At 37.3% G+C, this 17,026-nt stretch overlaps 1 protein-coding gene across 5 annotated transcripts in view; it reads left to right on the top strand.

Moving 5' to 3' along the window:
* BUB1B (BUB1 mitotic checkpoint serine/threonine kinase B) overlaps positions 1-17,026 on the top strand; it is a 59,210-nt gene that overhangs the window by 26,625 nt on the left and 15,559 nt on the right. For 3 of the 5 annotated variants that reach the window (XM_054450695.2, XM_063652582.1, XM_054450698.2), the window contains exons 9-14: positions 7,751-7,980; positions 10,820-10,932; positions 11,450-11,565; positions 12,137-12,186; positions 13,596-13,671; positions 13,791-13,896. In XM_054450695.2, coding sequence (XP_054306670.1) covers positions 7,751-7,980; positions 10,820-10,932; positions 11,450-11,565; positions 12,137-12,186; positions 13,596-13,671; positions 13,791-13,896 — 691 coding nt within the window. The remainder of the gene's footprint in view (positions 1-7,750; positions 7,981-10,819; positions 10,933-11,449; positions 11,566-12,136; positions 12,187-13,595; positions 13,672-13,790; positions 13,897-17,026) is intronic. The other 2 variants (XM_054450696.2, XM_063652583.1) reach the window with 1 other exon arrangement.

Below are 17,026 nucleotides of genomic sequence, written 5' to 3' on the forward strand. Positions count from 1 at the left end.
GGTCTCGAACTCCTGACCGCGAGATCTGCCCGCCTTAGCCTCCCAAAGTGCCGGGATTACAGGCATGAGCCACTGCACCCAGCCTTTTAAAGCTTTTTTTTTTTTTTTTTAAACTTCATGGAAATATAATTCCGTGGCTTTTAGTATGTTCACAGAGTTGTACAACCCTTACCACAATCAATTTTAGAGCATTTTCATCACTCCAGAAAGAACCTTGTACCCATACCTATAAGACTCAATTCCCCACCATTACCCCAATCCCCACCCTAGCAACCAAACTGTTTTTGTCTCTATAGATAATTTACCAATTCTAGACACCTCATGTAAATAATATAATATGTGTTCTTTGTTTTTTTTTTGTTTGTTTTTTGTTTTTTAGACAGAGTCTTGCTCTGTCGCCCAGGCTGGAGTACATTGGTGCAATCTCTGCTCACTGCAATCTTCACCTCTCCAGTTCAAGCATTTCTCCTGTCTCAGCCTCCTGAGTATCTGGGACTACAGGCATGTGCCACCACTCCAGGCTAACTTTTGTATTTTCAGTAAAGACAGGCTTTCACCATGTTGGCCAGGCTGGTCTCAAACTCCTGACCTCAAGTGGTCTGTCCACCTTGGCTTCCCAGACTGCTGGGATTATAGGCGTGAGCCACTGCGTCCAGGCAGTGTATGGTCTTTTCTAACTGGTTTCTTTCACTTAGGGTAATGTTTTCAAGGTTCATCCACGTTGTTACATGTATCAGTACTTCATTATTTTTTATTGCCAAGTAATATTCCATCCTGTGGCTCCACAACATTTTATTTAACCATTCATCAGTTGATACAAATTTTAATTGTTTTCATTTTTTGGCTATTATGGATAATGCTGCTGTGAATACCATGTATACATTTTTGTGTGGACATGTGTTTTCATTTTTCTTGGCTGTATACCTAGGAGAGGAATTGTTGGATCATGTGATAACTCCATGTTTAATATTTTGAGGAACTGTCAAATTGTTTTCCAAAGAAGCTGCACCATTTTACCTTCTCACATTCCTCTAATGTACGAGTACTCCAATTCCTTCCCAACACTTGTTATTATGCTTTTTTGGTTATTGTCATTCTAACAGAGATGTGAAGTGGTATTTCCCTGGTTTTGATTTGCATTTTCCTAGTGACTAATGATGTTGAGCCTATTTTCATAGGTTTATTCGCCTTTTGTATATCTTCTTTGGAGAAATGACTGTTTAAATCCTTGGCCTGTTTTTCCTTTGGATTACAGTAGTCCCTCCTTATCTGTAGGGGATATGTTCCAAGACTCCAGTGGATGCCCGAAACTTGATAGTACCAAACCATTTATATACTATGTTTTATCTTATACATGCACTGTGGCCATAACTTTGGCAGTTTGAGGTATGACAGCAAAACTAACTTTTTTTTCCTTCTTCACAATTTCACCGATAGAAGATTCATTCTTACTGTAAATCTTATCAACTTCAGCATGTGATTTTTTTTTTTTTTTTTTTTTTTTTTTTTTTTAGTGAAAGTTGAGGCTGGGCGTGGTGGCTGATGCCTGTAATCTCAGCAGTTTGGCTTTGGGAGGCTGGGGCAGGAAGATTGCTTGAGACCAGGAGTTCAAGACCAGCCTGAGCAATATAGTGAGACCCCATCTCTACTAAAAATAAAAATAAACTGGCTGGGCATAGTGGCACATGCCTATGGTTTCCATTACTATGGAGGCTGAGGTGGGAGGATTGTTTGTGCCCAGGAGTCTACGGCTGCAGTGAGCCAGGGTTACGCCATTATACTCCAGCCTAGGTAACAGATTCAGATCCTGTCTCTAAAAATAAAATAAAATAATAAAATAAAAGTTAAGAACTTTTACTTTTGGCATATCCAAATCACCAGCATCACTACTCTTGTGCTTTGGGGCCATTATTAAGTATAATAAGGGTTACTTGAACACAAGAACTGCAATGCTGGGACAGCTGATCTGATAAGAGTCAGCTGCTAAGTGACTAATATGTGGATGCTGAACAAAAGGATGATTCACATCCTAGGTGGAACAAAATGGGAATATATGGGATTTCATCAGGATAGTCAGAACGCCTTGGAATTTTTTTTTTTTTTTTTTTTTTTTTTGAGACCGAGTCTCACTCTGTTGCCCAGGCTGGGGTGCAGTGGTGCCATCGTGGCTCACTGCAACCTCAGCCTCCTGGGTTCAACCGATTCTTGTACCTCAGCCTCCCAAGTAGCTGAGATTACAGGCTTGTGCCATCATACCCAGGTAATTTTTGTGTTTTTAGTAGAGACGGGGTTTCGCCATATTGCCCAGGCTGGTCTCGAACTCTTAGGCTCAAGTGATCCACCTGACTCAGCATCCCAAAATGCTGGGATTACAGGCATGAGCCACTGCGCCTGGCCAGAATGACTTGTAATTTAAAGCTGATGAATTATTTCTGGAATTTTTCACTTAATATTTTTGGACCACCATTGACCATAGATAACTGAAACTGCTGAAAGTGAAACCATGAGTAAGGGGAAACTACTCTATTTGGTTTTTTATTGTTGAGTTTAAGAGTCCTTTATGTATTCTAGATACAACTTCTTATCAGATATATGATTTGCAAATATTTTCTCCCATTCTGGGTTGTCATTTTATTTTCTCAATTATCTCTTTTGAAGACCAAAAGTTATTTAAAATTTTGATGAAATGCAATTTATCTGTTTTTTAAAATTTTGTCCCTGAGCTTTCAGTGTCATATCTAAGAAGGCTCTGACTAATCCAAAGTCATGAAGATTTGCTTCTATACATTTTCTTCTAGGAGTTTTATAGTTTTAGCTCTTATATTTAGGTCTGTGATCCATTCTTAGCTAATTTTTGTGTATGGTGTAAGGAAGGAGTCCAAATTCATTTTTCTTCATGTGGATATCCAGTGGTCCCAGCACCACTTGTTGAAGACTACTCTTTTGCCATTGAATGGTCTTGGCACTCTTGTTGAAATATCAGTTGACCAAAATGTATGAATTTATTTCTAGACTCTTAATGATCTATTTGTCTATCCTTATGTCAATACCACACAATCTTTTTTTTTTCCCCTACACAATCTCAATTACTGCAGATTTGTAGTAACTTTTGAAATTGAGAAGGATGAATCCAACTTTGTTCCTCTTTTTAAAGATTGTTTTGACTATTCTGATTCCCTTGTAATTCCTTATACATTTTAAGATTAGCCTGTCAATTTCTGCAGAAAAGCCAGCTGGAATTTTTATAGGGATTCTGTTGAATCTGTAGGTTACTTTAATGAATATTGACATCTTAAAAATATTAAGTCTTCTGGTCCATGAACATGGGATGTCTTTCCAGTTATGTATATCTTTAAATTCTTTCAGTGTATTGTAGGTTTCAGCATACAAGTTTTGCACTTCTTTTTCTTTAATTAATAGACTTTATTTTTTAGGGCAGTGTTAGGTTTGCAGAAAAATGGAGTAGAAAGTACAGAGAGTTCCCACATACTCCCTCCCCCACCCCTCAACCCTGTGCACAGTTTTTCCTGTTACTAACATCATGCATGAGTATGGTACATTTGTTATAATTGATGAACCAATATTGATACATTATTATTGGTTAAAGTTCTTTGTTTACATTAAGATTCACTCTAATGTGTTTTACAGTTCTGTGGGTTTTAACAAATACATAATATTATATATCCGTCTTTACGGTGTCATTCAGAATAGTTTCATTGTCCCAGAAATCCCCTGTGCTCCATTTGTTCATCCCTTTCTCTCTCTCCCAAAATCCCCTGTAACTGTTGATCTTTTCATTGTCTTTATAGTTCTGCCCTTTCCAGAAAATCATGTAGCTGGAATCATAGTATATGTAGCCTTCTCAATCTGTCGTCTTCCACTTAACAATAAGGTTCCTCTGCATCTTCTTCTGGCACAATACCTCATTTATAGTGCTGAATGATATCCCGTTGTATAGATGTGCCACGATTTGTTTATCCATCCGCCCACAGGAGGTCATTTTGGTGACTTACAAGTTTTAACAATTATGAATAAGGTTGCTGTAGACATTCATGTGCAGGTTTGTTTGTTTGTTTGTTTGTTTTAAATAGTCTTGTTCTTTCACCTACGCTGGAGTACAGTAGCATGATCCTGGCTCACTGCAGTCCTGACTCCTGGACTCAAGTGATCCTCCCACCTCATCCTCCCTAGTAGCTGGGACTACAGGTGCATGCCACCATGGCTGGCTTATTTTTTTTTTTTTTTTAAGATGGGGTCTCACTGTGTTGCCCAGCCTGGTCTTGAACTCCTGGGATCAAGTGATCTTCCTGCCTCAGCCTCCGAAAGCACTGGGATTACAGGCATGAGTCACCACACCCAGCCAGGTTTTGGTGCAGACATAAGTTTTCAACTCATTTGGCTGGATTGTATAATAAGACTAATTTTAGCTTTGTAGGAAAGTGCCAAGTTATTTTTCAAAGTAGCTATACTGTTTTGCATTCCTACCACCAATCAATGAGAGCTTCTATTCCACATCTTTGGCAGCATTCAGTGTTGTCAATATTTTAGATTTTAACCATTCTAATAGGTGTGCAGCAGTATCTTATTGTTTTAATTTACAATTCCTTAATGACATCTGGGAAGCATCTTTTCATATGCTTATTACCATCTTTTTTTTTATATGCTTATTACTTTTTTTTTTTTTTTTTTTTCCCCTTAGAGACAGTATCTCACTCTATTGCCCAGGCTGGGCTCAAGCAATCCTCCTGCCTTATCCACCCTGGTAGTTGGGACTACAGGTGCATGCCTCCACGCCTGGCTAATTTTTTTTTTTTTTTTTTTAAAGACAGTGTCTCAGCTGGGCATGGTGGCTCATGCCTGTAATTCCAGTACTTTGGAAGGTGAGGCAGGTGGATCATGAGGTCAGGAGTTCGCCAACGTGGCAAAACCCCATCTCTACTAAAAATACAAAAATTAGCTGGGCATGGTGGCAGGTGCCTGTAATCCCAGCTACTCAGGAGGCAGAGGCAGGAGAATCACTTGAACCTGAGAGGTGGAGGTTGCAGTGAGCTGTGATCGTGCCATTGCACTCCAGCCTGGGTGACAAGAGCAAGATTCTGTCTAAAAAAAAAAAAAAAAACAAAACAGGGCCTCACTGTATTGCCCAGGCTGGTCTTGAACTCCTGGCCTCACGTGATCCTCCTGCCTCAGCCTCCCGAAGTGCTGGAATTACAGGCCACTGTGTCCAACTTCCATCTATATGTTTTCTCTCATTTCCTTATTTTAAATTTATTGTGAAGTATTTTACTATTTTTGAAGCTATAGTAAATAGAATTGTTTTCTTAATTTCATTTTTTCCCTTTTTTTACATGCTGCCTTGAGATGAGATTAATTTTATTTTCAGATTGTTCATTGCAAATGGATAAAATACATTGATTTTGTATACTGATCTTGTATTCTTTGACTTTAATGAACTCATTTGTTATCTAAGACCATATCTTCTGCAAAAAGAGATAGTTTTGCTTCTTCCTTTCCCATCTGGACTCCTTTTATTTGTTTCTCTTGCCTAATAGCCTTGGCTAGAATTTCTAGTACAATGTTGTATAGAAGTGACGAGAATGGACATCCTTGTCTTCTTCCTGATCTTAGAGGGAAAGCATCTAGCCTTTTACCATGAAGTATGATGTTAGTGTGGGTTTTTCACAGATGTCCTCTAGCAGGTTGAACAAGTTGGGGAACTTTTTAAGCATGTAAATGCTTGGACCCTACCATTGCAGTTTTTGATTCACTAAGTCTGGGAAGGACTGGTATCTTTAGTTGTACAAAGGTATATAAGAAAATAAAAGGTATATAAGTTATTCTGATCCACAGGGTTGAAAATATCTGCTGTATCATTGTTGAAGTATCTTATACTTCATTCTTTGAAAATCTATGCTGCCACTCTGATTCTTCCCCCTCAACTGAGCACCTTGGACTTAATATTATTAGGTTCCTAATGTTACATTCTTAACTCTAATTCTTTTGGATATTAAACCATGAAAAATGGATTGTATTGCATAGGTTAACTTCTTTTTATATACTGGTTATGATTAGGATATGGTATTAAGATTTGTTTTCACCTATAAGTAATATAAGCTACTTGATTATCCCACTTATGGCTAATTTCCTTCCTTATCATAGTAGAGGTGGTACTCAGAACATAATTTTATTTTCCTTTTTTTTAAATGTCAATAGGTTTTGGGGAACAGGTGGTGTTTGGTTACACAAATAAGTTACTTAGCGGTAATTTCTGAAATTTTGGTGCACCCGTCACCCGAGCAGTGTACACTGTACCCGATGTGTAGTCTTTTAACCCTTACTCCCCCCATCCTTTCCCCCAAATCCCCAAAGTCCATTGTATCATTTTTATGCCTTTGTGTCCTTATAGCTTAGCTCCCACTTATAAGTGAGAACATACGATGTTTGGTTTTCCATTCCTCAGTTATGTTACTTAGAATAATGGCCTCCAATTCCATCCAGGTTGCTTCAAATGCCATTATTTTGTTCCTTTTTGTGGCTGAGTAGTATTTCATGGTAGATATATACCACATTTTCTTTATCCACGCATTGATTGATGGGCATTTGGGCTGGTTCCATATTTTTGCAGTTGTGAATTATGCTGCTAAAACATGCATGTGCAAGTATCTTTTTCATATAATGACTTTTTTTCCTCTGGGTAGATACCCGGGAGTGGGATTGCTGGATCAAATGGTGGATCTACTTTTAGTTCCTTAAGGAATCTCCACACTGTTTTCCATAGTGGTTGTACGAGTTTACATTCCCCCTAACAGTGTAAACATGTTCCCGTTTCACCGCATCCATGCCAGTATCTATTATTTTTTGATTTTTTTATTATGGCCATTCTCACAGGAGTAAGGGGGTATCGCATTGTGGTTTTGATTTGCATTTCCCTGATAATTAGTGATGCTGAACATTTTTTCATATGCTTGTTGGCCATTTGTATATCTTTTGAAAATTGTCTATTCATGTCCTTAGCCCACTTTTTGATGGGATTGTTTGTTTTTTTCTTGCTGATTTGTTTGAGTTCCTTGTAGATTCTGGATATTAGTCCTTTGTTGGATGCATAGATTGTGAAGATTTTCTCCCACTCTGTGGGTTGTCTGTTTACTCTGCTGATTATTCCTTTTGCTGTGCAGAAGCTTTTTAGTTTAGTTTAGTCCCATCTAATTATCTTTGTTTTTGTTGCGTTTGCTTTTGGGTTCTTGGTCATGAAATCTTTACCTAAGCCAGTGTCTAGGAGGGTTTTTCCAATGTTATCGTCTAGAATTTTTATGGTTTCAGATCTTAGATTTAATTAAGTCTTTGATCCACCTTGAGTTGATTTTTTGTATAGGTGAGAGAGGAGGATCTAGTTTCATTCTCCTATATGTGACTTTCCAATTATCCCAGCACCATTTGTTAAATAGAGTATCTTTCCCCACTTTATGCTTTTGTTTGCTTTGTCAAAGATCAGTTGACTGTGAGTATTTGGCTTTATTTCTGGGCTCTCTATTCTGTTCCATTGGTCTATATGCCTGTTTTCATACCAGTATTATGCTGTTTTGGTGACTATGGCCTTACAGTATAGTTTGAAGTCAGGTAATGTAAGACCTCCCGATTTGCAGAACATAATTATTGATGGTCTTTGTAAATTATTTTTAGCTTCTTTTATCAATCTTATTGATTTTTTTTATTTTGACCCATATGAATAATAGTAATTTTGCTTCTTTAGGACACCATGTAAAATTGAACCTAGTATAAACCACATCCTAAGCACCAGAAAGCCTGGAAAGGAAGAAGGAGATCCTCTACAAAGGGTTCAGAGCCATCAGCAAGCATCTGAGGAGAAGAAAGAGAAGATGATGTATTGTAAGGAGAAGATTTATGCAGGAGTAGGGGAATTCTCCTTTGAAGAAATTCGGGCTGAAGTTTTCCGGAAGAAATTAAAAGAACAAAGGGAAGGTGTGTGTAATTCAAGTTTGTGAAAAGGACTTAACTTAGTTGTGTGACGGTTGAGCTGATCTATTAAGTCTGAAGAAAACTAACCTTATAGTTTGTACCTTTATATGATGTTTCTATGGTAGTACTGTTTCTTTCTGTGTATCAGCCAAAATGCCATTGCTGCCTTCTATGGTTATACTGTTTCTGTGTATCAGCCAAACTCCCATTGCTGCCTTCCATGAAAACTCCTTGGGGTGTGGGGGCACTGAGTATGTTTAGAAGTAAAGGAAGAAGTTCTGAACTGTATGAACAATTTATATTCCCCAATACAATAAGCAAGCAGCTATGATCCCTGACATGCATATATGTGCATTCCATGCATCCCTATTAAGTACTTTTCCTAATGTTATTGCTTGAAATATTTCACTTTACCTTTGATACTTTGTCTGCAATTTCTCCAAGGGCTTATTTAGATTAACATACTAGGTCATACTGCAATGATTTAGATTATAGATATTCATATTGTTTTTTAAAGACATTATATTTCTAAATTAAAGGAAAAGGTTTAAAAATTGAGATATGTGGAATTTTTGGGAAACAGGAAGCAGTTCTGATTCTGGAGCCTGGAGTACTTGAAGGCAAGAGGTAGGGCAGAATGGGCTGGAAAGTAGAGAAGTAAGGCATATGGGGCTTAAGGCATGAGAAGGTGAAGGAGAATAAAGAAGGGTACAGAAAATGAGGTAGGGGAGGGTCCACTTCCATTTAGACATTTTTTATTAGGATCTGTAAGGAGAAAGTAATGTTTCTTTTATACATGCATATCCAGAATAACCTACTAATATAGCTCAGCTCTCTTAACAGGATGTGGTGTTTGTGGGGTTAGCTGGGAAAGTTAACCATCACTTATACTTTGAGGAGCAATCTTTTCTGAGTTCCAGGTGACAACCTGGAAGCAAACTTTGGTAAAGCAGACTGTTCGTAAGTTTGGAATTGCCTTCATTTGTTACACTAATTAGTGTCATCCAAAATTGTCAAAAGTGCTCTGGGTTCAAATGGAACTTGTGTGCCTAGGTAGGAGAGACAGATGGTTGCAAAGCAAGGTGTTGAGTAAGGCTTTTAAAAAAGGAGAACCACTCCAGCAAAGAAATAGGCTAGGAGGGTGGCCAAATATGAACCAGAAAAGGAACTAGGTATCTAGATAAAAACTATTTCCTAAGGGAAAAGCTTAGTCTGTACCAGATATATAGAAGGAAAATGAAAGTCCATTTTAGGGCCAGGCACAGTGGCTCACACCTGTGATGCCAGCACTTTGGGGGAAAAAAAACCAGCCTGGGCAACATGGTGAATTCTCATCTCTATGGGAAAAAGAAAAGGTATATTTTGATTTCAACTAGCCAAAGGACCTACTCTAGATTAGATGGGATTTAATTAGGAATAAGAAGGCATTGACCTCTGAGAATTTTTTAATACTCATTTCTATTGTGTTTTTTTTTTTTAAATAGAGAGATGGGGTCTACCTGTGTTGCCCAGGCTGATCTCAAACTCCTGGGCTCAAGCTATCCTTCCCACCTCGGCCTTTCAAAGTGCTGGGATTATAGGCATGAGCCACCATGCAGACCTTAATACTCATTTCTAAGCTGGTCTCTGAATCTATTTCATGAACTTGTATAAATTCCCATCTTTGTATAAGTTTGTACCCGTATATAAATCCTCATTTCAATAAATGTGGTTTCTAGTTACTGTCAAAAACTTGCTTCAAAGGCTTGCTAACTACTTACTCTCAGGGAAGAATACAAGAAAAGAGGAAGCCACAATCAGGGCCTACACAAAGGTTGTTTTTTCTTTGTGTTGCACTTCCAAATCATTTTTTCCCTCTTCTTTCAAAAACTCTAGCTTCTTTCAGATTTCTGTCCTCTAATTCTTTTCTATCTCCTGAGCCTCCTTAGTGTACTCACCTCAGACTTTTCAGTCACACCCCATCATTCATTAATTGACTAATAAGCACATGGCTCACTATCTATGCCTCTTTACCCTAACCTGCAAAACCCTGCATGGCCAAGCATGGTAGCATGTGCCTGTAGTCCCAGCTACTCAGGAGGGTGAGGCAGAAGGATTGAGCCCACAAGTTTGAGACCAGCCTGGGCAATATAGCAAGACCTCATCTCCAAAAACAAACAAAACTCCATGTGGCTTAGCCTTTGCCTACCTCTCCAACCCCATCTTTTTCTATCACCCTCTTACTATGCTGCAACTACACTGGACTTCCTTTGGATTCTTACACACAGTGGTCTTTTCCTGCATTAGGGCCTTTGTGCCACCTAGTTTGTTAGCCTAGAATCTTTCCCCAGAACTTTGGCCCCTTATCATTTAAGTTACAGCTTAATAATGTCACTTTATCAGAATGATCTTCCCTGATCACTGGTCTTAAGTAGCCCTCCCTTGGCCTCCATCTCCCTACCCAGTCAAACATTCTCACGTCACCTATTTTATTCTTTTTCCTAAACTGATTTTCTTGTGTGTGTGTTTCCCCCAAATTTGAATGTTAGCATCACATAACCAAGGACTTTGTATTATGTACCACTGAAACCTAAGTACTCAGAGTTGTGCTTGGCACATAGTAGGTATTCAATGTTTTTTTCCTTTTAGTAGAAACCTGTGTTGTTCAAAGGTATTCTATTTTTTTATTGAATGGATAAAGAAAAGAATAGAGGCCTAGACCACAAGTTGAGGACCTTGTTCCACTTAAATCATTTTCATCTGTATTAGTAACATATATGTTGAGAAGATGAGCTCCAAAGGCAGTTTTTCACAGAACGAGTTACTATGAGGAATAATACCTCAGCAACTTTACTGTTTCTAGCCGAGCTATTGACCAGTGCAGAAAAGAGAGCAGAAATGCAGAAACAGATTGAAGAGATGGAGAAGAAGCTAAAAGAAATCCAAACTACTCAGCAAGAAAGAACAGGTGATCAGGTAATTTTTCTTTTTTCAATACACAAAACTAAAATTTATTGAAACAAACTTACACATTATAAAAATATAGAAGGTTAAAGTCCTCCCAACCCCCATTTAGAGTTTCTGGTAGTTTCTTAGCTGTTAGTAGCAGGAAAGTTGAGCGGGAAAGTAATTTAACAGGTGACTTCAAATGGAATTTGTGGCATGTGAAATAACTGGTGCCGTTTATTGACTTCTTAGTTATACTCCAAATCATTATGTTGTTAATTCTGGCTTAAGCTTTTTATTCTAGCTATGTTCCATTAAAATGGGATTGCCTAAAGAAATTTAGTATATGCCTGGCACTGCTCAGTTGAGTACAACAGTACCGGTTTAGAGTAGGAATAAAAATTATTGGAAATGACTTTTGTGGTATACTCATTTCGTACTGTTAGTGGATGTCTAGGGAAAGAGTACAGTAAAGCTAATGTTAGAGCTAGAAAATGGCATTTTCTGGATGGGAGGGACATTGATTTTGTTTATTTAATGCAAACAGCAAGAAGAGACGATGCCTACAAAGGAGACAACTAAACTGCGAATTGCTTCCGGGTCTCAGAAAATACCAGGAATGACTCTATCCAGTTCTGTTTGTCAAGTAAACTCTTGTGCCAGGTAAGACTACATTGGTGGAAGGGACAATGCGTATAGGAGGGCATTTAGAACCAACTTTTGACTCTCTAGTGCCTTGAAGTCTCTTTGACTTTTACAGTATCGAGACATGGTTTTTATAAGTCTCTGTCACAACATAAGCTTTGATGCTGATGAGGGAGGACGGAGCATTGACTATTTTCCACGGAAGAAACATGTTTCTTATAGAAACAAATACATATAATGTTTTTAAAAAACAAAATCACCCATTTCTACCACTAAGAGATGACTACCGTTAACACTGTTCTGTCTCTCCTTTTGTGTTGCATTTTTGTTTTGTTTTATAAAAATGGCAGCTTCCCATTTTGTAATCTGCTTATACTATTAATGCAACTTGACATCTATTATCAAATATATTTCTGCAACATTTTTGATAACCAAAGCTTCCATCTTCTTTAAGAGAATTTGAATTGACAGTAATAATTTATCTTAGAGTAAATACTATATTTAATGGAAAAGCCTCTTGGACTTTTAAAAATTAAACAGTTCTTTCTGTGGGTATTGAGCACATGATTTAAAACAAGTTTCTTCACAGAGAAACTTCACTTGTGGAGAACATTTGGCAGGAACAACCTCATTCAAAAGGTGAGTTGTATTTGACAGCCTTGAGAAGAACTTGCTTATAACAAATGTATTATGTAATAAATGGTAAATATTTTTAATTATGATAAAGGGATTGAAAGACAGGGGGACTAGGATACTAGGAATTTAGTATAAGCATATGCTTTATGATAGGAAAGACATTTGAAAGAGTATTTTTTTAAAGATTCCTCAGTGCTTCAAAATATTTGGTTTAATTGTAATTTTAAATTTACACTAACCACCAAATCTTATACTTTAGTTACTGTACACTAAACAGCAAAGACACTAAGGAAAGTGTTTCTTTTCAGGGAAAAAAAATGTAAAGCTATTTTATATTCAAATTGGTTTTCTTTTCTTCGAAACGTGTTAAAAGTGGTGAAACATGAATATCTACTTGTAAATGGTTTGGCAAAAATAAAAATAAAAAACATTAAAATCTAATTAAACCTCTGTTTCTAACCGACAATTTATTGGAAATATAAAGCATGGAGGAACGTTGTTAAACAACACAGAGGGATAGAATTGGCAAAATCCAGCATTATGGGGCTAGCAACCCAGTTTGTTCAACAAAAATTCCCCCCAAAACTCTACAGAATAAAAGAGATTTAAGAGGCATTTCAACAGTCACAGTATACAGATCTTAACTCTGCATTCCCAATTCAAATAAACTTTAAAAAAAAATTTTTTTATTTATTTATATTTTTTTGAGACTGAGTCTTGCTCTGTCGCCCAGGCTGGAGTGCAGTGGCGCGATCTCAGCTCACTGCAAGCTCTGCCTCCTGGGTTCACGCCATTCTCCTGCCTTAGCCTCCCAACTAGCTGGGACTACAGGCGCCCACCACCACGCCCGGCTAATTTTTTTTTTGTATTTTTAGTAGAGACGGGGTTTCATCATGTTAGCCAGGATGGTCTCGATCTCCTGACCTCGTGATCCGTCCACCTCGGCCTCCCAAAGTGCTGGGATTACAGGTGTGAGCCACTACACCCAGCCAAAACATTTTTTTAATTGGTAAAATATAAAACTTCTCACTGGACATTTGATATTATATATATATTCATAAATTGTTCATTTTATAGGTAGGTATCATGTTTTGGGATTGGGATTTTTAAAAAGCCTCTTTTAGAAATATGTACTGAAATATTTGCAGATAAAATGACATGTCTGGAATTTGCTTTAAAATAATCCTGTTGGGTTGGGTTTGGGGAGTAGTGACAGTGGTAGAGAATCTAAATGGATCAAGATCATCTATGTTTAGGTAATTGGTAAATTGTTTAATGACCTTTTATATGTTTGAAGTTTTTTGTTATTAAAAAAACAGATTGCCTTCCTGCTTTCAAACAACACAAAATATTGATTAATTTATCTGGTTGTCTTGAAGAGTAAAGCATTTACTCCTAGAGTATGTATCTAGTCTCTCTTTCTCTAGGTCCCAGTATACCTTTCTCCATTTTTGATGAGTTTCTTCTTTCAGAAAAGAAGAATAAAAGGTACGTTGTTTTTTTGTTTTGTTTTGTTTTACTTAAGAATTTTCTGTTATTATAAGTGAGGATAAATTAGGGGTTACTGTTATGAAAAAAATTGCTAAGTGAGGTATGTCTTTTTCCAGTCCTCCTGCAGATCCCCCACAAGTTTTAGCTCAACGAAGACCCCTTGCAGTTCTCAAAACCTCAGAAAGCATCACCTCAAATGAAGATGTGTCTCCAGATGTTTGTGTAAGGAGCAGTATCCTTAAGTTAATGTAAATGGGCTAGTGGATTGCTTATTCAAATCCACAAAAGCTTAAGGTTAAAATTGAAAACACCGACTTGAATTAAGCACATGAAAAGATGCTCAGCATTATTACTCAACAGGGAAATGCAAATCAAAACCACAGTGAGATACTACTTTATATCCTCTAGGATAGCTATAATAAAAAATTACGCACAGTAACAAGTGTTGGCAAAGTTGTGGAGAAATTAGAACATACATTACTGGTGGGAATGTAAAATGGTGTAGCCACTTTGGAAAACAGTTTGGCAGCTTTTTAAAATGTTAAACACAGTTACCATATGATCCTGCAGATCTCTGCCAAGGTATATACTCAAAATAATTGAAAACACATGTTCACACAAAAAATTTGTACACAAATGTTCATAGCCGTATTACTCATGATAGTGGAAACAACCCCAAATGTCCATCAACTGATGAATGGATAAACAACATGTTATGTATCCATACCATGAAATATTATTTGGCAATAAAAAGGAATGAAGTACTAATACCTGTCACAACATAGATGAACCTTGAAAACGTTATGTCAAGTGAATGAAGCCAGATACAAAGACCACATATTATATGATCTCATTTTCATGAAATATCCAGAATAGGCAAAGGTGTTATGGATTGAGGTTTTCCAGGGGATTAGGGAGAGGGTGGTGGAGAGTGACTGCTAATGGGTATAGGGTTTCTTTTTGGAGTGATGAAAGTATTCTGGAATTAGATAGTGATGATGGTTGTACAACCTTGTGAATTTACTAAAAACCACTGAAATATACTCTAAAAGGGTCAATTTTATGGTATATGAATTATATCTCAATTTTTATAAGTGGGGAAAAATCACTAATTTTAAAGCCTTTTGTACTTTTAATTTTTTAACCAACATAGCAAAAGACTTTTGTTCTTTTTTATATAAAATACCTTTTGTGGCAATGCAAAAGTTGTGTGAGCCAATCATTTTTCTTCAGTAATGTTCTATATTAACTGCTATAGACTAATGACATAATACTTAAGATAAAAAGACCCTGTGTAGACATTTAAGTAAAAATAAATAACCTTTATCATTGGCATTTTATTAAAGTTTTAAGGAGGAAAAATCATTCTCTTCAAACCAGCCTCTGGAAGCTTGTCATGAGACTAAAAAGAATTGAGTATGTTTAATCTGAAGACTTTTAAGGGGTGATGTGAGCAGTAGCTTTAGTAACTTAAAGCAGTGTTTTCCACATCCTAGGGAATCATTTGGAGGAAGTTTTTTTAAAAACACTTTTTCATTTTAGTTTCTTCTCTGTTGATGTGTATTTTATATCCAGTAAACTGCACAAATATTGTACAGCTAGATGAATTTTTCCATGCAATTTTTTCCCATATCAAGATACAGAATATTTCCATCAACTCAGAAGAGACTAGGGAGTCTTTTGTGACTAACGGTGCCTAAGGCCCCGTTCCATCTAGGTGCCACTGGAATTTCCAGGGAAGAAGTCCAAGCACGTATTTTTGTCTTTTTAAAAATACTTTCTCAAAAAATTCTGATACAGTTAGTCTACTGACTGCTATGAAAAGACAGTGATGTAAGAGTAATTAATTACATACTGTGTTCTGGAGTAAACCACCAGAGAACATGATGAACAGGCTAGATTTGGATGCAGTGGTTCTAGATTCAGCTGTTCAAGGATACGCTTAATTGTTAAAGGAGTCCGACTTCATCTACCTTTTTTTTTTTTTAACCAGTCTTTTACTTGAATTTTGTTAATAAGTACCTACCAGAATTTTCATCCCCTAAAAAGATCATATTTAAAATGTCTAAGCTAATACGGCCATAAGTAGTATTCGCATAAAAAGTTTAGATTATAAACATCTATTTTACTTTAATCACATATAAATACATATATATGTGTATATATATATGTATATATATATTTTTTTCTTTTTCTTTTTTAGACAGGGTCTCACTCTGTCACCCAGGCTGGAGTACAGTGGCATGATCTCAGCTCACTGCAGCCTCTGCCTCCTGGACTCAAGCATTCCTCCCACCTCAGCCTCCCAATTAGCTGGGACTACAGGTGTGAGCCACCATGCCTGGCTAATTTTTTATTTTTTGGAGAGACAGGGTTTCGCCGTGTTGCCCAAGCTGGTCTCAAACTCCTGGGCTCAAGTGATCTTCCCACCTCAGCCTGCCTCCCAAAGTGTTGGGATTACAGGTGTGAGCCAACGTACCTGGCCAAATCTTTTTTTTTTTTTTTTTTGAGACTGAGTTTCACACTCTTTCGCTGCATGAGACCAGTCTGGCCAACATGGTGAAACTCCGTCTCTACTAAAAATATAAAAATAAGCCAGGCATGATGGTGTGCACCTGTAGTCCCAGCTACTTGGGAGGCTGAGGCAGGAGAATCGCTTGAACCCGGGAGGCAGAGGTTGCAGTGAGCTAAGATAGTGCCTCCGCCTCCTGGGTTCAAGCAATTCTCCTGCCTCAGCCTCTCGAGTAGCTGGGATTACAGGCACCTGCCACCATGCCCAGCTAATTTTTGTATTTTTAGTAGGGACAGAGTTTTGCCATGTTGGCCAGGCTGGTCTCGAGCACCTGACCTCAGGTGATCCACCCATCTCAGCCTCCCAAAGTGCTGGGATTACAGGCGTAAGCCACTGCACCCGGCCTATAATTTTTTTTTTAACTATACTTTGTTTCTTCCAGATGTACCTCCCACCTTTAGTTACTAAGTCAGAAATTCAAAGTATGTGTCAAATTGGTAATGATCTAGAAAATTAATCTCTGGTATCCATATGGGTTAAATTAAATAGGCACTATTTGTATACTACAGGTAAATATGTAAAGTGGTATAATCTGTCTGAGGACAGCTAAGTAATAGATAAGGAACTTTAGTGTTTATAACCTTTTGACCGTACAATTCTACTTTTAGGAATTAATCCTAAGAAAATTAAAGTGTTTATAAAGATTTATGTATAAGGATAAAGTAGTTTTAAACTAGTAAAAAACAGAATAACCTGAAAGTTGGTTAATTTCTTATAGACCCACAATGTGGCCATTATGTTTTTAAAGAATTTTTAATAGCATAGGAAGGAAGAAATACA

Source organism: Pongo pygmaeus, chromosome 16 (genome assembly GCF_028885625.2).
Source record: "Pongo pygmaeus isolate AG05252 chromosome 16, NHGRI_mPonPyg2-v2.0_pri, whole genome shotgun sequence".
NCBI classification, from domain to species: domain Eukaryota; kingdom Metazoa; phylum Chordata; class Mammalia; order Primates; family Hominidae; genus Pongo; species Pongo pygmaeus.